Here is a 26531-nt window from a genome sequence, read left to right as displayed (position 1 = left end):
CCACGGAGGAGCTCCGGAGGGATAAAAGAAGGAGTGATGAGGACCAGGCCTGGACTATTTTTGTTGTGTTTTATTACGTTTACATGCAGCTGTCGTCCATGAGGGGTGGTCGCTTTACTTAAGTTTTTTTTATTTTATTATTAAATGTTCACCGTTCACCCGGTTCCCGCCTCATTCTTCCCTCAGCCGCTAAACCTTGCTAAACAGTTCAAAACAGCCTTCCTGTCAAAAGCATGCCTAAAAATGCTGTCTAGATAGGCAGTTCTCAAGTGTTTAGAAAAGAGCTTCGGTCTGCGTTTACTAATCTTGTCTTATCAGATCTGCTTGTTTAGCGCTCCGTCCCGATGAACAGCCTGACACGAGGAGATCAGCGTGAGACGAGAAACCCCAGAAGAAAACCTCAACATGTCGGAGCACGTTGTACAGCTCTTTACATTTAACATGACAAAAGCATGGGTGGCGTCAATAATTGACTGTCTATTTCTAAGACATGAGATGAATTCAGCCGTCCCTGCGGTTCACACATTCAATTTTACTTATCTTGAGAGTGGCTATAATTAGCACCTTTTAAGTCTTTTAGACTGGCTGGTAGGGATGGGTGGTATGACTTCAATCACACTACAAGTGAATATAATATGGCATACATACTGATGATATAGTTATTTGTGCTGGTAATTTAATAAAGAAAACGATATTTATACTGTATATTAAATAGATGTATACATTTTCAGATAACTTAGGAGGTACCATTAAAGGTCTAATTTGATCATTTTTACTTTCAATTTGGAACTTGATGGACATGCATATGAGTATTGTGTGGTGTTTACAGATAGGAACAACTGATAAACTGACTTCAAATAAATCAGGATAAAAAAATAGCAAAACCCTTGAATGACTTTCACTGGTGTAAATGTTAAAGGCACAATATGTAAGATTTTTGGATTAAAATATCCAAAAACCACTAAAACAATGTTACGTATTTTGTTGATTTGTGTACTTACATTATCCCAAATGTTTCCAAGAATGTTTAAATCCAGAGAAATAAACAATTTTAACCAGGACATGGACTGTGTCTGTGCATTGCCTATCAATGACATCATACCCGCGTTACTCTCGATTTCTGTAAAAACATGGAAACACCAGACGCTTTAATATATATGTGTTTTATTAGACAGGTGAGCAACTGTTTGGATACATTAATCGACAGAAAACTAATCATTGTTATATAGCTCAACACAGTTAGTCTTATTGTTTGAATCTCGTTTTCTTGATTTACCGCGAGTACCATGTTTTACCATGCCTAATATCAATCTAGCTCACTGCAGTGTGCAACAAGTGTCTCATAGTAGCCGCCGAGCAAATGCACAGAGTAGCATTATAACATAACTTTCAACACACTCAGATGTATGTAATATGATAAAACTGCGCTGCGTTACCACACATACACATGAGCGGAAGAAGTGGAAGCGTCGTCTGAGGCATAATAAAAGCTCTGTGAAATCAAGGCGTCATCAAGCTACGCCTTTGTTTTGAATAAGCGACCTCTAGCGGCAAAATAATTACATATTGTGGCTTTAACAGAATTGTCATTTTTGAGTGAACAAAAGGTGTTTACAGTAGGTTATATTATTTTTTACACCTTTTTCATGCATATTAATAATTGAAATTGTAACTGTAAAACACTGTAAAATGCAACAGTACTATACACAGAGAAAAACTGTAAAAGATCTAACCTTGCATTTTGTACATTAATTTTTCAGCAAAATACTGTACCATTTTTGTAATGGTAAACTGACATTCTCACAATTCCCTGCGGGACACTTTACATTTGATGATTATGTTTCCTCTTTTTTTTTCTTCTTCTTATAATCAGCTGTGCACATTAGGGTTTTATGTTATATCTTATGTTGTTAAAAATATTTGACTAAATATTGAACTATATTACTTTTTATTAAATTCAGTTGCATTATTTTCCTGTTACTCGATGTAAAAAGCGCTATATAAATAAAGGTGACTAAACTAAAAGAATGTTTATTGCATTATTTTAGTGTCATGTGTTTTACCATGATTGTGTTTTGTGTTTGTGTGCATGACACTGTGTGCACCTTCTATAGTATTTACCTCAGCTTGTGGAAAAGCTATCATTTTTTCTCCTTGCCACTAGCGTTATTATGGTGGATATCAGTATGTGTTAAAAGTTCAAAATAGATTTAGGTATCAACGTGGCTTAAACTGTAAAATGCACAGGTTGTTCTGTCAGTATGTTTATATTTTACTGTATTTTTTACAGAATTGTTTGGCAACCACATCTGCTTTTTTATGCTTTACTATGAAAGTAAGACCTTTATTGCCATAAGCTATGTATCCACAATATCATGGAAAGTTACAAAAGCACAATTTCTCACTTCAGAGTTCAAGACAGAATCACACACACTGTATGCACGAGTACACATGGAAACAAAGATCCCACATAGCAGCGGCATGCATGTTGGCATGAACACACGCACACTGTATGCACAAGTACACATACAAACACAACTCCCACCGAGCAGCGGCATGCATGTTGGCATGAACACACACACACTCTCGCCCCTCATTTCCTCTGAAGCACACTAGGCTGAGGGTGTAATCGCCAGTTAATTACTCTGCTCTTGACCTGTGAGTGAAACGAGTCGCTTTGGTGCTGCTATCTGTATAAAATGCATTAGTTCAAGCTTTCTCTAATTGCTTTAATTAGTCAAGAAGGAAGGCCTGATCTGCTGCTAATTGATAAAGATTTAAATAGAACGGCAAATGGTTGGATAATAATGAGATTTCCAGACGAATTTGGTGAAATACTGCAAATTACACAGATATCTATCTATCTATCTATCTATCTATCTATCTATCTATCTATCTATCTATCTATCTATCTATCTATCTATCTATCTATCTATCTATCTATCTATCTATCTATCTATCTATCTATCTATCTATCTATCTATCTATCTATCTATCTATCTATCTATCTATCTATCTATCTATCTATCTATCTATCTATCTATCTATCTATCCATCCTTTATTTGTCATGCAGTGCTAGAGAAAATGGTCGCCATAAAGAAAAAAGGTGTTATTGATCTTTTTGCACAGCTCATATGAGGATGAACAGCCCAAAAAATAAACTGCAGAGAAGAATGGAGCCTGCAAAAATAAAAAATAGGAAATGTGTGATGACTAAGAACATCTGAGCTTCACAGTCGTAGGTGTTCTTGTTTGCATATACAATATTTCTCACCTAATTTTCTACTCACGTCTCGCTCTCTCTATCCCTCTTTCTCTGTAGCAAGGTCTCCAGGGAGAGGGAGGTGTGTGTGTGTGTGTGTGCGTGTGCGTGTGCATGTTCACCTATCTGATGTGGGCCAGGTGCTCACCGGCCTCATGTGTTTGTGGCTCTCAGTCAGTGGGATGCAGCTCTGCTGTGCTGCACATATTCAATCTGCTTTTTGCTGGGAGATATCAGACACAGCAAGCCAAAAACACAAAACCTGTCAATTAAACATAACTCTGCTATAATTAATTATTAACTTTAATTGACAGAACTCATTTGAGACTGAACAATCAAAAGACATTATTAACTTTGCTACAGACATCTACATATTGCTTGCTTTTAACCAACAAAGGGTCAGATTTACTAAACAGGGCAAATTAGCATGAGAGCGCAATTCCATAAAAGCGCCGATGGGAGTGGAAAGTTCAGCATCGTTCGTGATCTACTGACGACCAGCACATTAAAGCAACGCAATCTATTTTTTGGGGTAATAAATAATGGAGCAAACACTAAATTGACGAGCGCAAACCTTAGTAAATCACCTTGCATGATTAATTTAAATACTCTCCTCCCATACATTTGCGTCTGAAAGGGAAACTCCTAGCCTGACGTCGCTATACTCAGATTCTAGTCAGAATATGAGTCTGATTCTGCTCCATTGGGCTCTGATTTATGAGGCGTGTTTCAACCGAACCAGGAAAGAAAATGCCTCTGCACTCAATTGGATAGACCAACAACCAATCAGAGCAACGAAGTGACGTGTTGAGCGACGCATAGTTGTCAACAGAACTCAACTGCACGCACGCTGGAAGAAGTAGAAGAAGATGATGAGTGTAAACGATCTTTGAGAGTGTTGTAAAAAGAATTTAAGGATACACGGAGCACTTACCAACACGAACGATCATCCTTTTTGAGAGAAATAGTAAAGGTGAATGCATATACGAACAAGTTCTCCGTTTAGTAAACAAATTCAACCCAAGCGCTCTTTGGTGACGTGGATTATTATGCTACTGATGATCATCCCATCATCGTATAAAGCCCGTCCTGACAATTTGATAGGTCGGAACAGCTCTGGTTCGAGCATAGTTGCGCCACAACGGATCAAGTCCAGACCGAACTTCCCGGCCTCAAATGTTGTGGGCGGGGCTAATTTCGGCTGGCATCCAGGCTAGTAAAAAACAGTATCTCCTCACAACTGATCTCAAGGTCTCAAACTGTGCTCAGATTCGGAAATGCAAATTCACGTGTGTAAAGTACAAACCGTACAAAGTGCAGCTCAAACAAAGCGGATAATGGAAGAATAAGATGCAATCTTTTTTTTTTTACACCAATAAAAACAAAATATACTGAATCTTTGTTGTGCAAGTGAGATTAGTAAATACATTCTAAAACTACAATAACCCTCATGTTTACACACAACCTCTGCACTTACGATTTTTCGCAACATCTGGACAAGAGAGCAGTCAAAAATTGTAAAACAAAGTAACTTGAGTTACTTATTTGAAAAAGTAACTCAGATATTTTGTTGTAAATGTTATAAGAAATGCGTTACTTTACTAGTTACCTGAAAAAGGTAATCTCATTTAATTCACTCAAGTTACTTGTAATGTGTTACCCCCAAAACTGGTTGTGTTTGTTTCCTGTTTGATGATTTATTTTCCTCACTGGAATTCCTACATAACTTGTAATATTTTAAACAACATTCGGATGCAATACATACTATAGTGTGTACTTAAAGCTTGTCAATCAACAGTAGAGTGCCACCCTCAGGCTGAATAATGCAACCTCTGCCAAAAGTGCTCTGCGTGTCTTGGAGAGACTGCTCACTGCAGAGCCATGGGTGGAGCTTACGTCTAGCCCCACCTCTAGCTACACATAAGCTCCACCCATTTGAATGTAATTTGGGCCTAATGCTAGAATATCCAACCACACCCTAACCCTACCTATAACTCTATCCCTCCACCCCGTTAAACTTCCAGAGAGGTGGAGCTGCACGTCAATTGACTCTGCAGTGAGAACCACTTGGTGTGTTCAGCGATTACAATATAAAGCTTGCAAAATATTTATGATAAACTGACGCCAAGATCCAGAATCTGCCCTAAATTTACGGTCAGGAGCTGCTGCTGGATTCTTAACACACTTGAGAAACAATGTGTTTTTAATTTGTGCGTGGTTAGGGCAAAAGGTCAGAAAGTCTAGTTCTGTTTCTACCTCATTTTGTGTGCAGTAAAGAGCACAGTCTGCGCGTGTCTGTCTGTACCTGTCTGTCTCTGCGCCAAGGCCGTGTTCGTAGAGTCTGTACACTGTCAAGGCTTTTCTCGGTTCAAGGCTGGTGACAGTAGACAGCTTCTCCACTGTGCATTCTCTATTTAATGAAAGATAGCATTCTAGTTGACTGTTTTGTGCAGAATTTTGTATCCATTGGGTTGGTTCTATTGGCTCTAACAAGTAACCAATCAGCCCTGGCAACCACTCTTGAGATCCTAGCAACAAGCATAGCAGCACTAACAACCACCCATAATACCTTAACCAATATCTAATCCGGAACATCCTAGCAACACTAGGGCCGTGCGTCCACCAAAGCATTTTAAGTCAGCTGCCATCAACGCCAGTGCTCTTCTGAAAACAGGCGGTTGAGGGCGCTTCGGCGGTTGAGATGTTATCTGTGCTATGACACAGAATATCTGCAGAACTGTTACTAGTATCTGATTTTGCAAATAGTTCGTTTCTGAATATAAAAATGTCGAGATGATGTAAACATACTTGCTCTGGCACTCGTTTTGGATGAAGAGATGTGCTTGTTGTTGTCGTTTGTTATCATTATTCGTTGTACAAGCAGAATGTGACGATTGGTCAGCGTGGTATTAGTCCCGCCCCTCCTCCACTGTGATTGGACGGCTGGGTAAAAAGTGACAGTTATGAGTGCTGTGTTTTACCCAAAGTTTTAGTACAAATATCCAAATGATCTTAAATCAAGATACATTTAATTGAAAAGCAAAAATGACTTAAGAAAAATATGAGGTAATGAAATGAGGTAAGAAAAATATGAGGTAATGAAATGAGGTAAGAAAAATAATATTGTTTTCCCTTTGAATTGGCAGAATTGTTTTCTAATAATTTTGCTTCTTAAGTAAATGTATATAGATGTATATTTTTTTCTTCTTTTTTTAGATATTTTTAATAGAAAACAAGACAAAAATACTAAACAAGTAAAACATGTTTTGCAGTCTATCAACCACCGAAAACACCCTAGCAACCACTTATCAACCACCTGGAACACCCTAGAAACAGCATAGTAGCACTAACAACCACCTAGAATAACCTAACAACTACCTACGCTCAGAACATCCTAGCAACAGCATATCAGCTCGATCAACCACCAAAAACACCCTAACAACCACTCAGCAACCACCCGGAACAGCATAGTAGCACTAACAACCACCAAGAACACCCTAACAACTACCTACAGTATCAGCCACTCAGAACGTCCTAGCAACAGCATATCCGCTCAATCAACCACCAAAAAACACCCTAACAACCACTTAGCAACCACCCGGAACACCCTAGCAACAGCATAGCAGCAATAACAAACTCCCGAAACACCCGCATTGTGTTCCTTAGTTTTGCAGAGGCCTAGAAAAGAAGAGGCCTTTTGTTTCCTTCAGAAACATGGAATTGTTTTGACTTTTAGGCCCGGTTCCACAGACAGGGCTTAGATTGAGCCAGGATTAGACCTTAGTTCAATTAGGACATTTAAGCAGCTTTTATAAAAATGCCATAGAAAAAAAAAAAAACTTAACTGGTGTGCATCTTGAGACAAAACAATGGCACTGACATATTTTAAGATATGCCAGTGCACGTTGCTTTTAGTTAAAACAGCTCGAACATGCATTTTAGTCTGGAACTATAGGCTTAAGCATCATCTATGAAACCAGGGGTTAGAGTTAGATTTTTCATTCTTTTTTATTCAATCTTATGTCTGAATTTGAAATAGCCCAGAAAACTCTATTACCATGCACGAGAATATCTGCATTGAATTCAACTCATTCACTCCCCACAAGCACCCTTTACTATGTGAACAGTGTATGAAAAATCACCCATAACAATGATGCCATTAGTCCTATGAAGGTGGTTATCTCCATAATCGTGTGAAAGTCATTTGCTCGGATCCAGTGAAACATCCGTGTTGTTTCTCACTGTCAGACATTGCCTTCTCATCTGCCTCACTTCGGTCCTCTCCAACCAGACGAATGGCGGTCTGAATATCTTTTTTCCATGCAGGCCTGCCTCCTAATGTAGATACATTGCTTGTTTCGAACTATACTTGATGAAATACAAGATCTTTTGTCTTCTATTCTGTTTCACACTTTTTTGTTGTTTCATTTTATGACAGTATTTTTATTTCTCTGATGGGCATATCAACCATTCACTTTGTGCCTTTGTTTCTCTGTCTAGCCATTCGTCTATCTCTCTCTTTCTCTCTGTTGATCTGTCTGATTCTTTTTCTATCTTACTACTTATTGATTTTTCTTTCCTCAAAAGGAAAAAAAAATTCTAAGATGAACAATACTTGCACTTCTGAATTGTATTAAAAGGCAGTGTAAAAGGAATCAGTATTTTGTTATTGTTCTAGAAAAAAAACAGTTTATAAGGGCTGCTTCTTAGAAGAAGCTTTGGAGAATGTTTGTTCCCCATCTAAAGAGATATACTTATTTAAAGCCAGAAGAAAGAAGCAAAAAAGATAAACACAGTTCTTCTTTGTTCATATTTGATGAAATTCTCAATGTTATTCAACAGTATCAGTTAACACAGGAAAAGTCAATATCAGTGTGATACACTAAGGTTTTATGTGATATCTCAAGTGAGTTTGTTTAGCTATAAATTTAGTCTCAGATCCAAACAAGAGTCAGTTATTTAACAGAGATAGTCTAATGTAAAATGATCTGGTGTTTGACTGTGCCTTATCTCCATCGCATCCTTGACGTCCAGATTAATATATTTCTGTCATGACAACTCTCTAAATGTTTGCCGTGGTAATAGATATGACAATGTTAATATGTTTGGTCTTGGCGGGATAGATCTGCTATTGATCTGATTATTGCTGCTGCTGCAGAGCAAGTACAGGACTTGCCACTGCCATTCACGACACGCTGCTGCTGTACAATAGAGCATACATGAGTAGCAGATCTATACAGGTGGAGCTGGGGAAGGTGGAGAAGGTTTCTGAAAAACGTTTTGCAAAAGCTACAGAAAATGCCGACCAGTATTTGAAGGTTGAGCAGCGAGCTCATTGGCTACTGATACAGCAGGAACCAATCAGCTGTGCCCTATAGAGAATAATGTAATTGCAAGCAGATTGAGTTAAGGACCTATCAGCCTGCGCCATCTACGCAAGTTTTATCACAGAACTTAATTTACTCCAAAACCAAAAGACAACAAATAAGAAATTATATTTTGCATAATGAAATTAAGCCTATTTTTGGTCCATTAAGTTCTTTTTTGGGATAATTACATTTTTTCATGAAAATTAAACATGGATAATAATTCCCCCCAGAAATTCTGATTGTTGAAATAGATTGAGAAAAAGATTTTAAATATATAAACTGTGATTCTTTTTAGATTTGATTAACAGTACTTCAATATAATTATCTTATCATTTTTAATAATGATTCAGTTTATTATCAATACAGTAATAAATATTTATTATCATTTTATTATAGTTTTTGTTCTGTATTGCAGGGAATAATAAAGGGAATAAATAAATAAATCAGACTTGATTTTTTTATGAAACATGTATTTTCTTATTTCTTTCTTGTGATTTTGGTGTGATACTGTATACAATCCAGACATGTTCTTGAGAAGTAAAACATACACTATATTGCCAAAAGTATTGGGACACCCCTCCAAATAATTGAATTGAGGTGTTCCAATCACTTCCATGGCCACATGTGTATAAAATCAAGCACCTAGGCATGCAGACGCTTCTACAAACATTTGTGAAAGAATGGGCCGCTCTCAGGAGCTCAGTGAATACCGTGATAGGTTGCCACCTGTGCAATAAGTCCACAACTGTTAGTGGTATTATAAGTGTGCCAACTTTCTGCAGAGTAAAGATTACTGTATCGCAAGAACAGTGCGTAGAGAGCTTCATGGAATGGGTTTCCATGGCCGAGCAGCTGCATCCAAGCCTTACATCACCAAGTGCAATGCTAAGCATCGGATGCAGTGGCGTAAAGCACGCCACCACTGGACTCTAGAGCAGTGGAGATGTGGTCTCTAGAGTGACAAATCACGCTTCTCTGTCTGGCAATCCGATGGACGAGTCTGGGTTTGGCAGTTGCCAGGAGAAAGGTACTTGCCTGACTGCATTGTGCCAAGTGTAAAGTTTGGTGGAGGGGGGATTATGGTGTGGGTTTTTTTTCTCAGGGGTTGGGCTTGGCCCCTTAGTTCCAGTGAAAGGAACTCTAAATGCTTCAGCATACCAAGACATTTTGGACAATTTCATGCTCCTAACTTTGTGGGAACAGTTTGGGGATTGCCCCTTCCTGTTCCTACATGACTGTGCACCAGTGCACAAAGCAAGGTCCATAAAGACATGGATGAGCGAGTTTGGTGTGGACGAATTGGGATTTGGTGTGGGATGAATTAGAGTGGAGACTGTTAGCCAGGCCTTCTCGTCCAACATCCGTGCCTGACCTCACAAATTCGCTTCTAGAAGAATGGTCAAAAATTCCCATAAACACACTCCGAAACCTTGTGGAAAGCTTTCCCAGAAGTTTTCCCAGAGTTGAAGCTGTTATAGCTGCAACGGGTGGGCCAACTCCATATTAAACACTACGGATTAAGAATGGGATGTCATTAAAGTTCATGTAAAGGCAGACGTCCCAAAACTTTTGCCAATATTTAAAAACTGCTGTAAAAGTTCCACTGTACCCATTATCTAGTGGTTTATTTCCCAAAGTCAGATTTGTTTTGACTAGAAAAATATAAATGCACACACACACACTGTGGTTCTCTAATTCTATCTGATTTCACGCCAATGCTCAAAACCAGACAAATAAATCTATATCATAACGACCGTCTGTCCAGACTCTGAATCCAAATCATAGTGGCTCTCACACTGTAAATTGTGCTGATTTCTAAAAGAGATGCTAAAAGATTGTCACTAATGGATCTGTGGTGTTAAAGGTCTGAAAAAAAATCATGGTTGCCGGAGTGATAAAAAGAAAAAGTGACAGCGAGCAGAGAGAAACCGAGTGTAAAGGTGGCTGGAGAGGGCCAAACAAAGACATGCAAAGATTAAAATGGTGAGACGGGCAAGAGAAGGAGGGACGACACTGACTTATAGTCCAGACAAAAGCTCCAGTCATGCACCTAATTTAAGGTCGTCCTGTGCTCTGTCTAATTAACTATTTACCAGCTCATCCATCATGAGCTCTATTCAGCTCCTTACAGAGACCTCTCCTCTCCAGATTAAAGAATAAATGTTTCATTACCATGGGCGTGTTCAGCTAAAAATGGTTGCTAGCTGTAGCATTCATATTCGAGTTTTGTAATGAGAAAAAAAAGAGGTTGAATCACCATTATTATTTTTTTCCTAAGAAAAGAGAACGGCTCCCGCAGCTTAAAAGAGGAGCACAGGCTCCCTTGTTAGCTTAAAGCTTTCCATGTTTGCTTTGGAATGGAGAAAGTGGTGTTTGTCTGGAGATGGAGTCGGAAGTTAATCCTCAGAGGGACGCTTTACTGCATGTCCACCTCTTGTCAATTACGCTGTAAGTTCCAAGGCACCGTGTTCACTGCAATTAGATCCTCCTCCCAGGCAATATCTCAAATACATTTACATATGATCATTTATGCAGAATTTAAGGCAGACAAAAGTTGTTGATCAAACGTACCTGCCCAGGAGCAGCACTAATTAACAGAGCTGGACGGTGCCATGTATACAGCGTATATGCCATGTAAATGAGGAAATGTGCCATTTTGCTTTACCATTTATAATGTGGGAGATGTATTTAAGCAGCTATCAGTATGCAGGCGTAGGCTTTATGTTACAGATGACAGCGAGGTACATGATTTCTCATCTTGTGTCCTAGTTTTTGTGCATAACTGATGATGTTTACAATAGTTTTTCATTCAAACAAGAAGTTACAGTGAGAACTAACAAATTAGTTTTACCGTCTACATTATGTGAATTATATGGAAGCCCCTGAATAAACAATACAAAAGGTAATTGGAACTTTTCATCTCACAATTCAGACTTTTTTCTCAGAATTGCATGATATTAGCTCGCAATTGCGTTATTAAGTCAGAATTGCGAGGTATAAGCTTGCAATTCTAAGAAAAGAAACTCAGAATTGTGAGATAAGTCAAAATTACCTTTTTTTTATTTTGTGAAGGAAACATGATCCTTCAGAAATCATTTTAATATGCTGATTTTTCCACAAATATATTAAGCAGCACAACAACTGTTTTCAACATTGATAATAATAAGAAATGCTAAGTATGTATATGTGTTAGTGTATATATATATATATATATATATATATATATATATATATATATATATATATACACTGGTGCTGGTCATATAATTAAAATATCATCAAAAAGGTTGATTCCATTCAAAAAGTGAAACTTGTATATTATATTCCTTCATTACACACAGACTGATATATTTCAAATGTTTATTTCTTTTAATGTTGATGATTATAACTAGCCTGGATGCCAGCCGAATTTAGCCCCGCCCACATTTTTTTTTGCTCGGGCAATTCGGTCTGGACTCGCGCCATAGAGGAGGAATTATGCCCGAACAGAAACTGTTCGGACCAATGAAATTGTCAGGGCGGGCTTTAGACGATGATGGACAGATGATAAACAGTAGCGTAATCATCCACGTCATCGAAGGCTCTTGGGTTGAATTTGCTCTCATCCTAAACGGAGAACTTGTTCGTATATGCGTTCACCTTCACTATTTCTCTCAGAAACGATGATCGTGTTGGTAAGTACTCTGTGTATCCTTAAATTATTTTATTACTGGCAAAGATCGTTTACACTCATCTTTTTCTTGTAACGTTACTTAATCCAGCGTGCGTGCAGACAGGGTTTCCAAGTGTTTTTGCAATGTCGCGCACAATTGCTACTCAAAACTATAGCCCAAAACAATAACTTTCCGGGGGGTTCTCCGGAAAAAAATGGCGTTTGGTTGGCAAAATATGTTATTTTGGCAAGGTTGCCTGCTAAAATTCGCATTCCTGGGTTTATATAATCACATAATTGGGGTCGCTTCAACCCGCGGACATGGAGAAAAACACGGACTTGGTAACACAGTGCAGTTGAGTTCTGTTGACATTTGACAACTAACGTTATGCGTCGCTCCGTTGCTCTGATTGGTTGTGGGTCTATCCAATTGAGGTCTTTCCTGGCTCGGTTGAAACACGCCCCATAATCAAAGCTCAATGGAGCGGTACCAGACTCATATTCTGACTAGAATTGAGTATGGCCACGCCAGGCTAGATTATAACTGACAACTAAGGAAAATCCCAAATTCAGTATCTCAGAAAATTTGAATATTGTGAAAAGGTTTTGAAGACACCTGGTGCCACACTCTAATCAGCGAATTAACTCAAAACACCTGTAAAGGCCTTTAAATGGTCTCTCAGTCTAGTTCTGTAGGCTACACAATCATGGGGAAGACTGCTGACTTGACAGTTGTCTAAAAGACGACAATTGACACCTTGCACAAGAAGGGCAAGAACCAAAAGGTCATTGCAAAAGAGGCTGGCTGTTCACAGAGCTCTGTGTCCAAGCACATTAATAGAGAGGCGAAGGGAAGGAAAAGATGTGGTAGAAAAAAAGTGTACAAGCAATAGGGATAACCTCACCCTGGAGAGGATTGTGAAACAAAACCCATTCAAAAATGTGGGGGAGATTCACAAAGAGTGGACTGCAGCTGGAATCAGTGCTTCAAGAACCACTACGCACAGACGTATGCAAGACATGGGTTTCAGCTGTTGCATTCCTTGTGTCAAGCCACTCTTGAACAACAGACAGCGTCAGAAGCGTCTCGCCTGGGCTAAAGACAAAAAGGACTGGACTGCTGCTGAGTGGTCCAAAGTTATGTTCTCTGATGAAAGTAAATTTTGCATTTCCTTTGGAAATCAGGGTCCCAGAGTTTGGAGGAAGAGAGGAGAGGCACACAATCCACGTTGCTTGAGGTCCAGTGTAAAGTTTCCACTGTCAGTGATGGTTTGGGGTGCCATGTCATCTGCTGGTGTTGGTCCACTGTGTTTTCTGAGGTCCAAGGTCAACGCAGCCGTATACCAGGACGTTTTAGACCACTTCATGCTTCCTGCTGCTGACCAATTTTATGGAGATGCAGATTTCATTTTCCAACAGGACTTGGCACCTGCACACAGTGCCTGGTTTAAGGACCATGGTATCCCTGTTCTTAATTGGCCAGCAAACTCGCCTGACCTTAATCCCATAGAAAATCTATGGGGTATTTTGAAGAGGAAGATGCGATATGCCAGACCCAACAATGCAGAAGAGCTGAAGGCCACTATCAGGGCAACCTGGGCTCTCATAACACCTGAGCAGTGCCACAGACTGATCGACTCCATGCCGCCGCATTGCTGCAGTAATTCAAGCAAAAGGAGCCCCAACTAAGTATTGAGTGCTGTACATGCTCATACTTTCATGTTCATACTTTTCAGTTGGCCAAGATTTCTAAAAATCCTTTCTTTGTATTGGTCTTAAGTAATATTCTAATTTTCTGAGATACTGATTTTGGAATTTTCCTTAGTTGTCAGTTACAATGGATCCTTTACCTCAGATCTTGAAATTAAACAAATGGAAACAAGAACGTTCAAACTGAGAATATACTTGTTTGTTCAATGACATAGTAATGTATTTTAGTAATGTTTAAATGGTATAATATTTGTGAATTTGATTATGTAGGCTACTTATCCATTACCTTGCGAGTGCTGTCAGGATTAATCTCTGGTGCCGTACACTTGTCGCGAGAGCCCGCCCACACACTGTTCTGATTGGCTGTGCTTTTTGATTGATTTGTCGCATCTTGTAGTCGCGTTGCATCTGGTGTGGACAGACAAGTTGCTTGTCGCTGGAATCTTATCGCGTCGCGTATTGTTAGGACATGGTGTTATAGAATACTCTGACCAGTCTTTTCAATTAAAAATAACAACAGCACATCATAAAAGTATCATAAAAGTGGTGAATGACTTTTGCGCTAAATTTCAAAGCCTTCGCATGAGGAACAAACTGAATCCTAAGCAGTTATCCACTTAAATACTGACATTCGTCCTTGTGAGAGAAGTAACAATGGGTCAGGTCTCCTTGACTAACTGCGCATACTCACAAATTTGAGCATGAAATTTACATACGAATGCCTTTACGAACAAACCAAGACTCACCAATAACTTTCATATTAAAATTCGTTCAAAATGTATGAAAAGAGTGGGAAAATAAATAAATAATCAATAATACGCAGATAATTGATTTTAATAATAAATAAAATCAACGTTTAGATGATATTCTAATTATATGACCAGCACCACATACTGTGACTTTAAATCATACTTCCCTGCAATGTATGAATTCATTTTTACACAGAATAATAATGTTTGGAACTCTGATATTAAAAACGTCACAATGGATTTACATAAAATGGTGTCATGATAGTCCAAAACCATTATGACGATCCTCAAAGATTTAATTTCTCCCCAATTTCAAATTGAAATCACGCAAAAGTTGTTCCAGTTTCACTCCACGCTATAGCTCAAAGCATTTTAATATTCAAATGCTGCCAAAAATTAGATGTTATAGCAGCTGGTAACAATTTTCTCCCTTCAACCATGACTGTTAAGGTTATTTATCTAAATATAACTTCAAGTTTAACAATGTCTTCATTTTGTCATTTACAAGACATCCCATGTCGATGAAAGACTGCAAAGCATCATTAAACCACATCTCTAAAGGTCACTCGATTGATGCGGTCTGGTCATTCGGTTGAACACAGAGCTTGTCTGATGCAAGAGTATGTGAGATTACCTGAATAAATGAACCTATTGCAGTGGATTCACTTCATTTAGAGGGATTTGATGAGCGTCTATTGAGTTTCTCACCACGCCTGCAATACTTTTCCCACTATATGCCATTCAAGTATTAATTTTTGAGTGCAAAATTGAATCCACAAATGTTGCATAACGCAGCATCAGCCACATACAGCTTTGACAGTTTGAAGCCCACAAGATACAGGAAGCTGGTATTTTCAGTATTCTTATTATATTCTTCAATGTGTTTCCATCATCCTGGAATCCATACAATTACATAATGTGTCAAGGACAAACCCACACGAAAATTGCTCTAAGGTTGCTCTTTCATAGCTCATGAGATTTGAGTTGAACATATTTTGAGAATTCCATTACGTATTAACAATGTTTCTCCTGAAATCCTAAAAAAGAAATAAAAAATAGACACAAATGAGTCAATTGTTAACACACAGTATGAATACAGAGCCATAAAATCAAGTTGAGTTCATGTTGAAATCTCATTTAAATCATATCTCATTTTGAGATATTGTCGAGATATTACTGGGGTCTTTTCCTCAGACAAAAATCTGAGACACAGGAGCATAAGTCTATTTGATCTTACTTTTAAGATATTTCCTTCAGGAAGTCACCAAAGTGAAAGGCATATACATATTGTTTTTATGTTTGGTGATATTAACATGTCTTTATTCTTATAGCTGTTCAATGATGCTTCCCATCTATTCAATAAGGTGGGGTTTTCCTGTCTCTCCTTTTGTTGATGCTTGATAATGCTGCCATCTCAACAAATGACTGAGCAAACCAGGTTTACACTTACCAGAGAGATAATAATTAGAAGTGATCTCTCCAATTATCGCCTGCTTTAAATTGCTGTCAGTGTCAAAGAAACAAAAGGTTGATTCGTTTTTTGTTTACATAATCCACAGTAAACTGAAATTGTGATAGAATCTTGACTATACCTTGTTGTTTCTGCACATTAAATGCAATTTTTAGCAGCCAGTCGGAGGTCAGCTGTCACTCAGAAGGCTATTTGGCAGAAACATGGGAAGACCAATGACCTTGATAACTTCACTAAAATACACAGCAGGAGCTTTAAGCTGTTTTCTGTGCAAGAACCAATGTTTTGCATTCCAAACTCTCTTGAAAACAACTGGTACATTCCAAAATATATCTGCAATATACATATATATATATATATACGAATCAGGCATAACATTATGTTAGGCCCTTGTCTGGCTATCACCAGGCCAAGCTCAATTTAAGATTGAACATTGTCTGCTCTGTATTTTCTACTGCACTCGAGGCGTGATAAACGAGCATAATTCAAATGACTCTGTACGCAATTGGATAGTCCTTCAACCAATCAGACCACAAGAGGCGTGATCAACGGGCAGTGACCCATTGCTTCTCTGTCCGATATCGTGTTAAACTCGCCAATAGTGCGCCAGGTGGATAAGCCAGTCTGTGATTGGTTCCCGCAAAAGTGTAACATGAAGCAGTAGAAATGAATGTACAGGTTTCCAGACTGAGCTGCAGGACAAAATCAAATCGCCAGCAGATCAGGCTGGGTTTACCCAGTCTAGTCAGTCCCCCTTTTTCTGCCAAAACAGCCCTGACCCGTCGATGCATGGACTACACTAGACCCCTGAAGGTGTGCTGTGGTAACTGAGAATGAATGAGGGAAAGTCACGTGAGAGGAGGCAATGTCTCCATCACGCTATGATTGGATATGATTGGTTTGTGTGATAAATCCCACTTCTTGTTTTCGTGCACATTCTCGAATCGGACTGCGTGAAGACAATGACGGCGTTAATGGAAAGACCAAAAAAAAGTAAGTAAACAACACAGCCACTTAGATATCACCACTTTATGTCACGTCAAAATCAAACTTAAAACATAAAATAACCTGAAAACATGTTGAGTGTGGGGGTTTTAGTGAGCAATCAGCTTGGGGAAATTAAAGGTACAAGCTTGATGACTGCTGAAAATAAGATGACTATTAAAAAGTAAAAAGTACTTAAATTGTTACTGCCTTTAGTTATTATTTTGGAATAATTGTAAAAATGCATAGTATATACTGCATATAAAAAGTATATATTAAATTGTGTTTACCTATACCATTTTTTATTATGTATTTACTCATACAGAAGCATAATATTATATATAGTTTTCATTAGTTAGGGAATAACTGATTATTTGACTATTGTATTACATTTTTCTTGTGTTCAAATAAATACAAAACAAAATTATTTTAAAAACAAATGTATTCGTTAATTTATGATTCATGTATTTAATTAAAAATAATTACAAATGAATTCAAAATCTATTTAATTTAAAAAATAACACCGATTCAAACGACACAGTATAAATCCAGTGCAATACCAGGGCGACTTGATTGGTTGACTGTGATGCTTTCAAAATGAAACCTCTCGACAAACACACACGTCATTGCACACAATTGAAAAAATATTTATATCACCAAGCCCTATCGTGATGTTTGAAATCCCAGCACTATCCAGACCACAGCTAGCCTGATTCATCCTATGGCAACCCCTGCGACTTCATAACAGCTGATCCTCTTTTTTTCACACCTGCGAGTAGCAGATGAAGCTCTGTATCAGAGAGACCTCTCAGCAGAATGAGCCTCCCTCCAACAGAGAGCTCTCTGTGAGTCTGCCATGTATTCTGATCATCCTCATCATTTGGTTGGATAATAGGAGACTGGAGTGGAAATGACTTGTTTGCCGTCTGTGTAAATATGGATGGTTCTGAAGAGGGCCTTGTTGAGAGTGACAGTCTAAAGGAAAGATATGAGACAAAGCCTTCTTCTAAAAGCTCACCACAATGAATTAGCTTTCTGCTGGAGAGCTGCAGGCTGGGATGTTTTCCGCACTTTAAATACGTTTCTCGACTGACTGGAAATGGAATGTTTACAACTACCTTTCTGAAACTGAAGCAAAAACGCTACTCAGATGTTGACTCAAAACACAAGCAGAACTGCAGAGCCACTGCTACAAGCTTAAACCATTGACTGTAAAAAAAGATGGATGTTAGGGCTGTGCGATATTGAAGAAAAATGCGATATGCAATACCTTGTTAAATATTGCGATATTCGATATGCGATACGATATTGCTTTAAGTGTGTAAAATCTATTTAAATTATATTTTTAAAAAATATTTAAAAACTGAGAATGATACCATTTAAGTGCGTTTCACATTCTTTCTGGGAAAAGAAAGCATCGCTACAACTTTTGAAAGTGACCAGCCGTGTTTTAGCAAAAATTTATGTCACAAATCTGACAATATAATTTTAACATCAATGTAAACAAGCAAAAAATGTAATGCCATTATTTAAATACCAAAAAACTCTTTGCTTGACTTGGTAATATATAGTTATATGAACCTAAAACTTGACATCAAGAACATCCAGGTAAACAAAGACACCTGAACTAGAGGTGGACGATTATTTTTTATTAAAAAAAAAAGAACTAAAAACAGTAGTCCTCACATGAATTAAATATACACTGATACATAATAAAGCTACAAAGGTTATTCAGCCAAGAGCACAGTGATTTTCTCTTTTTCTTTTGTTGTTTGCCAGACAGCTGCAGGTTTACCGTATTAGCAGGTTTACTGTATTAGCAGGCTGTCACTTTAAGACCTAATGCACGGATCATATTGACCCGCATTCGGTTTATTTCCCCAACTGATATTGTTCACTTAAAGCATAACCGAATGTTTTTACATGAATACTCATCAAGACAGCCATTTTGACATAACTGTGTGTGTATTTGACAGTTCGACACGCTTTCAGGCGTGCTTATGCGCACGTTTCGGTGTGTGTCAGAGAGCAGACAGCGTGAGACTGCAAGGAGTTTTTTTTCCGCGAGGTATTGCGTTTATTAACTCTTTTTAGCGTCAAGCAAGTCACATAAGTAACTGTCGTGTGCCCAGTCTATTCTCTGCTATATGCGTCGACCTAAAACTTACACTTTTCACAATGTTGAAGTAGCCTATTAAAATAATTCAGATATTGCGTGCCGTTGCAATATGCATATCGCGATAAGTACATTTGCGATATTTCGATATATTGCGCAGCCCTAATGGACGTAGTGTCCGTGATGTCACCCGTAGGTTTCTGAAGAGAGTTTTTGAAGCCTCAAAGTCGGCCGTTGCCATCTTGGCAGCGCGTCACTCCCGGATAACTGAAAATGGGCAAAGAGATGGGATGTGGCTGGAGCTGAGGTGACGTGATGACTAACAGACAGCAGACAAACGGCTATCCACCTGTCACTCAAAGTGGCCATGCCCTTAATTATGCAGAACTTTAAGGCTTTATATAATGTAAACGAATGAGTTATAAAAAATTCACCCCCTTCACAGTTGTCATGAAGGGCAAAATTAGCTATATAGACCAAAACCACAATTTGTACCAGGTTGTAAAAAAAAATTCTGCTGTAAAGTTGGCCATTTTAACATGGGACTCAATGAGATTCTGCTCCCTTTTGGAGCCTGTCCCTAGCGGCCAGTCGATGAATTGCAGTTGCCGTATTGGCTTCAAGAGAAACTGGGGGAGGCTTAAATACACACATCTCTGTTAACCATGCCTATTGACTGAAGTGCTTGCACTTTCTATAGCCATGTTCACCAGGTTTCTGCTTTTATCTTTAGTGTCGATTTGCATAATTTGCCACCTACTTTACAGAAAGATTACAACACAAATATATGCACATTCTTTAAACTTGCTTAAAATGTAAAATTCTGTCATTATGTACTAGATCTTCCCCAATCCTGCTGCTCTCGAATCTCAATTCCCCTTCAGGCGAGAATCAATGGCATTGGTGTTAATGATATCAAACCGGCTGGGTTATATCAAAATGTGCCATATTTTAACTTGAAAGCAAGTGCAAATTAAACGTGTGAGTTTTAGGAGACAGTTGTTGTTGTTGTTTTTTTTGTCTGTTATGTCTGTTTATTCAGATCTAGCAATGTACATTACAACATAAAAACATACAATATATATATCACTGATTCTTGAGATAAGGGACAAATCATACTAACACTGTATTATTAAAAATATATATTTTTGTAGACAAAGGTCTCAGAGAATGAACCATGTAAGGGAACAGGCTTATTTCTAATTTTTTTTTTTTTCCTAAAAAATTACATTTATTCACTCCATAACTTAATGTGTGTCAACTCCGTCAGACACACTAAAAAGCATGCTAATTTAATTTAATCCAGCCCAAAATCTTCAGTTATGTAATACTGGTGTTCAGTAAAGGATCTAAATCATGAAATACATTCTCTGTTTATTTTTTGTTTGTTTACTTTTCACACTATTATGATCAACCCAGTTTCTAAATTCCTTAATTCTCCTGAATCCTTTTAATATTAAACATATAACACCAATGTTCTTAGGCAATTAAGATATAATATCATGTATTTCCATTGATGTTTTTACAATTTTACACAACAAATAAAAAAAAAAAAAGACATTTCTTTCAAAATGAACAAAAACCTTCACCTAACGGTAGTGTTGTAGTACTCGAGACCGGTCTTAAGACGGTCTTGGTCTTGTCTCGGTCTCGACTGCATTTCTCCTCGGCCTTGACTTGGTCCCGGACTTAGAGGACTCTGGATTTTATCTCAAGACCAGTCAAGACCACAACTGCAAGATATCACTAAATTGCCGGTGGTGCATTGTCTGATTTAACATCGTTAATGTGATTTGATGTAAAACTTACTGCTTAAAAAGCAATCAATAACTTCTTTGAAATTTGATTTCTTTTGTTACTGTGCTGCCGGGTTCAGAATCAATGCAGCACTGTCTCAAAAATGCCCAAAATGAATATAAATGCCCACAAAATTCTGAGATTTCGTTTTTTTATATAACATAGAATATAATTAAGCAATATCGCGAGAGCAATTTTCATGAATATAAGCGTGATTGCAAATGATATTGATTTGTAACAACTGCTTTGAACAAATCGGTTGAATGAAGGATTCTGTGACTGTTAAATAATGTTGAACATTACTTTATCTGAACATTATTTATGCAGGTGTAATTGTACCAATTCAGATGGAACTTCTGTGCCATGAATTGTATTGTTAGTGATTTGATTGGGAACAGCACTATAGTGTCTTACTATTGTAATTGTATTTATTAATTAAATATAAGTAATTTCTCAGACAGTAGATATGGATCTTTTAGATTAATTTAAGGAGTGCTGGTCTGGTCTTGGTCTTGACTCGGTCTCGCCCCGTCTTGGTCTTTGTCTTGTCTTGTCTTGGTCTCAACCCCACAAAGTCTTGGTCTTGGTCTCGGTTAAGGTGGTCTTGACTACAACACTACCTAACGGTGTAAAATACTGAAGGAGTTGACAGAGGTTAAACTGAGGCCAAAAATACAGTATAGGTAAATAGAATTATGAAACAGCATTAGAAGAATTCCCCATATGCAAAAAAAACAAACATTAAATCACATTATACAGATTTGTAGAGCGCACTTAACCATCAGACATAAAACATGACAGAGTTGACAAAATAAAAATCTTTTCCACCTTAACCATGCGTTGTACAGCAGCGCAGCAATTAAATTTTTTCCTCAGTTGTAGCTGCCTTAATAAACATATCAAAATGGCACGATTTATCCCACAACTATTTACAGAAACTATTACACTGCGAGGACGGAGTTGACTTGTTAAAGCTGTGACCGCAGAGACTTCAATATTGTTTGCTTAAAATATTAAACAATCTATAACTTCCAGGACTGTGTGTCCTACTGTGAGATCCACAATGAGCAGGAAACAGTAAGTGCTCCTCAGAGTTAAAGCTGCCCTTGACACTGCCTGATTCATTCAGAATTATTAAAAAAATCCTGACGCAAAGTGAGGACACAACTTTTATAGCCAATTCAATATTTACTTGTTGAATTGTTTGATATCTTAAAGATCTCCTCCTTTTAATGTAACAGTGTATTTTTTAATTTGTCGCATTTTTAAACACTTTGTTTGGCAGTTTTACATTGTGACCTCGTGCTGAAAACAGGTTAAAGGGATAGTTCACCCAAAAATGAAAATTTGATGTTTTTCAGCTTACCCCTAAGGCAACCAAGATGTAGGTGTCTTTGTTTCTTCAGTAGAACACAAATGAAGATTTTTAACTCCAACCGTTGCTGTGTGTCACTCATATAATGCTTGTCAATGGAGACGAATTCTATTAGAGTAAAAAAAACATGGACAGACAACTTCAAATTAAACCCCGCGGCTCGTGACGACATATTGATGTCTTAAGACACGAAACGATCGGTTTCTGAGAGAAACCGAACGGTATTTATGCAAATATATCACCTCATATCAGACGAACGCTTTAGCTCTCCAGACTGCCATCACTTCCCGTAGGTGAGGTCAAAATTCCGTCCGGGTCATAGATATGTATACGTAGATTCCTCATTCGAGCGATCCATGCCATGATCCACGCAGGCACTAATGAGGAATCTACGTATACATATGTATGACCCGGCCGCTATTTTGACCTCACCTACGGGAAGTGATGGCAGTCTGGAGAGCTAAAGCGTTCGTCTGATATGAGGTGATATATTTGCATAAATACCGTTCGGTTTCTCTCAGAAACCGATCGTTTCGTGTCTTAAGACATCAATGTGTCGTCACGAGCCGCGGGGTTTAATTTGAAGTTGTTTGTCCATGTTTTTTTTACTCTAATAGAATTCGTCTCCATTGAGTGACACACAGCAACGGTTGGAGTTAAAAATCTTCATTTGTGTTCTACTGAAGAAACCTACATCTTGGATGCCTTAGGGGTAAGCAGAAAAACATCACATTTTCGTTTTTGGGTGAACTATCCCTTTAAATTAATGTTTCCAAGTATAGAGTGTGCTTTTAAAATAATACATTATTTAAAAGAATAAGCAATGTCCTGAGTATACAGATTTCCCTTAGATGTAACTCTTGAAGCATTTTTATTGTGTTGACGTTCTTACTTTTTAGTTGTGTCCCTCATCTCAAGAACCAGTGATATTTGTGTCAAACCTTTTAAAGGCAGAACCATTTTAATCACTAAATTATGACGTGGAAAACATTCATAAAGTATAATAAATATTATATAAAGGTTGTTGTTTTTTTTCCCTTCAAGCAAGTTAAAGATCATTTGAACTACATGCTAATGTTCACTCATTAATAAAAGTAATCATATTACTGTATAGTTGCTTAAAAGAGGCACAAATCAGACAAAGAGAAAGAGAGAAAAAGCTTTTTGAGTGGGCTGTCACCACTCAACTCGGCTCTTGCTTTAATTACAGGATTCCCAGCAAAAACAAATCATCCAAATATCAATACCATCACACAACCCTGTACGGAAATGAAGACATCTTCCTCTCCTCTTTCCTCTCTCCACCCCAGCAAAACCATCTGCGCGACTAGACTACCCCTCTTTCTCATCCTTAACGCTCTCCGTCTCTCTATGATGGAATATTTAATGTGTTTTCAGTTCAATCAGGTTAGCTCCGTGAGACGGGAGGGGCCACGGATACCCGATGGGTCTAAACAGTGAGAAGTACGTATCCATCTGGCATCATAAACAGCATCACAACTCCTGTGAGAAAGCGCACCGTGAGGAAACGCACAAGATGGATGAAACGCTGCACTGAAACCTTTTTTTTTTTTTTTGGAACTTTAATTAACGCAATACCTTTTGCAGTGTGGCAAAGGATGAAACTAGAGTGCATTGCGCTCGCCGGACGAGAGTAGTGCAGTGAGCAGCTTCCATCCTTTGAGCTTCACGGATTTAGTCACTGCTGTATAGGGTGGAGCACTGCTGCTTTTCACCACCTCCCGGAGCTTCCTGTGATGTGATCTTTAGTTAGATCTGCTCACGAACTCGCAGGTGCAAGCACAACAAGCATCATCAAGTTCTTTGTTCAATCCTAATTAGACCATGGGTAATGCAGAACAAATGTGTTGCAACCATTTTCTACAGTGCCCCGATAAAGCTCTGCTGTCCTCTTTGGGTTGAAAACAGCAAAAACAGGAAGATGAACTCAACTCAAGTCTCTGTGTTGAGTTGGTTTCAGCACCACGGACAGCATCTTTCTCAATTAATGTGAACTAAATGTGAGACTGATAAAGTAATAGAATAAAGTAAGTTCATGTTTATGTGCGATCCCCTCGATGTATTTGTCAATAAATGCAAGGGAAAACTACAGAATGTTACACTGAAAAATGGCTTTTTGATTTTACTAGCCTTGTAATAAGTGAATTAAATTCATGCATCTACATACCAGATACATTATGAGCAGAACATACTCATTTTTAGTTATACAAGCTCAGTTCTAAAGACTTAAGTCAGCATATCCATCTACATCACGCTAATTACTTAACAGAAATGCACACACACGATTAATATTTGAACATAAACCCAAACTTCAACCTGATTTTTCATAGGATGCAAACAAGAAAACGCTCTATAGACGTAAGATTAGCGTCCCTTTCTTCGGATACTGGTACTGAATGTGCTCAAATACACACATTGCACATTTAATAACTATTGTAGATCAAATCAATCCCCAACAGAACTGTACGCGAAACTATCAATTACCAACAACAACTATGAGCAATCCTCATAAGCTCCCATTCATTGTCCAGGCCTACGTAATTAAATATCCAGGTGTAAAAGCCAATGACCACTCCCCCAAACACAATATGCAAATAAGGAGACAGGACCGCATCTGAAACAACTCAGATGGACACCGCGCGGATATTTTAACCCCCTTCATTATGACTCCCCAAAATGTAAAACATTTTCAAATAAATTACAAAAAAAGTATAGGCCTATACTTAAATTTTCTCTCAGCATCAACAACGGGAAGAGTCTCGTCTCCGGTAGGAAACTACTAACAGTAACCAACCTCGACCATGCGCAAACTACCCTGCATAAACCTACTCAGATGCCCAAGCTCGCGCATCCCTTCATGAGGGCGCATTAACGAGTTGAGAAACATGCATAACTGGACGAGACATAGCAGCTCGTGTGACAAGCCAAAGCAACTGGGATTCTTCCTGACACTGTTTTTAGTGGGATAACGTCGCGTCGTGTCTCTCGAAGTGAAAAATTATCGCTTTCTATGGGGAGTTCTGAATGTATGATTCAATATTTACAATAGCCTGTACCGGGATACAAGCATAACACCCTTCTCGTCCGTGACAGATATTTGGAGATGCGCGCGGCGCATATATGCGGCAGTTAAACTAACTTATGTGTATGAAATAAACAATAACGAATTCAACAAATATAACTTTGTAAAACAATTCCCATGACTTACCCTCAACAATTAAAGTCTTCATATTTATGAATATATCCAGTAAATGAGTAATCCCAGAAAGAGGTCCCCGTTGGACTGGAGAAGACGGTGTTTGTTTTCCCCTCGCTGTGGTAAATTTTAATAATTTGCGAACCTCACGGAAGGTGAAACCACCATCATCCCTGCCGTTCAAACTTTAGCCGACGGTCGCCGTACGGGCGCGGGACGGAGAGCAGCGTCTCCCGGTTGTTCCTCTCTCAGTCATTTGGGCACACAGACACAATCACAGTAATATCCAAACTCAAAATATCTGCTTCTGCCGAAGCGGACCAGCCCGGAGGAATGCCGAGAAACCTGGCGAAAGTCACAGTGGAACAGGGGATAAACTAGCCTACTGTCGGGATGAATCCAAATAGGCTGTATGCCACATTTCCGGTGAAAGCAGAAGTACTATTCCAACGATCCGAGTGTCCGTGCAGCCGCGCGGGAGGAACGGAAAGAGGCTGTGGCGCCGTGCGTGTGTGAGAGAGAGAGTGAGGTGCGCGCGTGTGTGTGTGGAGTGTGAGTGGAGAGAGGGAGAGAGAGAGAGAGAGCGAGAGAGAGAAGGGGGGGGCTGTTGGTGGCGGCTAAGAGATAAATACGGGTCATTTTTCCAGACATTTTTCTAAAGACATCAGCAAAAAATTGTGTAACATTTTGTTGAAAACAAGTTATATGAAAGTCTTTTTTTTGTGTGTCTCCAGTTTAACACCTGTTTTCCCTTTCTACAGTAATAAGCTATTAAAATGTTCTTATTTAACTTTTTTTTAACTTGGGAGTGCACAATTAACACGTAGG

At 38.4% G+C, this 26531-nt stretch overlaps 1 protein-coding gene across 2 annotated transcripts in view; it reads right to left on the bottom strand.

The window, feature by feature from the left end:
• rtn4r (reticulon 4 receptor) overlaps positions 1–26217 on the bottom strand; it is a 120622-nt gene extending 94405 nt beyond the window's left edge. The window contains exon 1 of one of the 2 annotated variants that reach the window (XM_079815183.1): positions 25716–26217. In XM_079815183.1, coding sequence (XP_079671309.1) covers positions 25716–25737 — 22 coding nt within the window. In that variant the 5' untranslated portion in view covers positions 25738–26217. Of the gene's footprint in view, positions 1–6071; positions 6201–25715 lie in introns of those variants that run through there. The other variant, XM_079815182.1, reaches the window with a different exon arrangement.
• Between the last annotated feature and the right edge of the window lie 314 nt (positions 26218–26531).

Source organism: Gobio gobio, assembly GCF_949357685.1.
Source record: "Gobio gobio genome assembly, chromosome: 4".
Lineage (NCBI taxonomy): Eukaryota > Metazoa > Chordata > Actinopteri > Cypriniformes > Gobionidae > Gobio > Gobio gobio.
The sequence above is the reverse complement of the archived record's forward strand: the minus strand, read 5'-3'. Positions and strand labels throughout refer to the sequence as shown.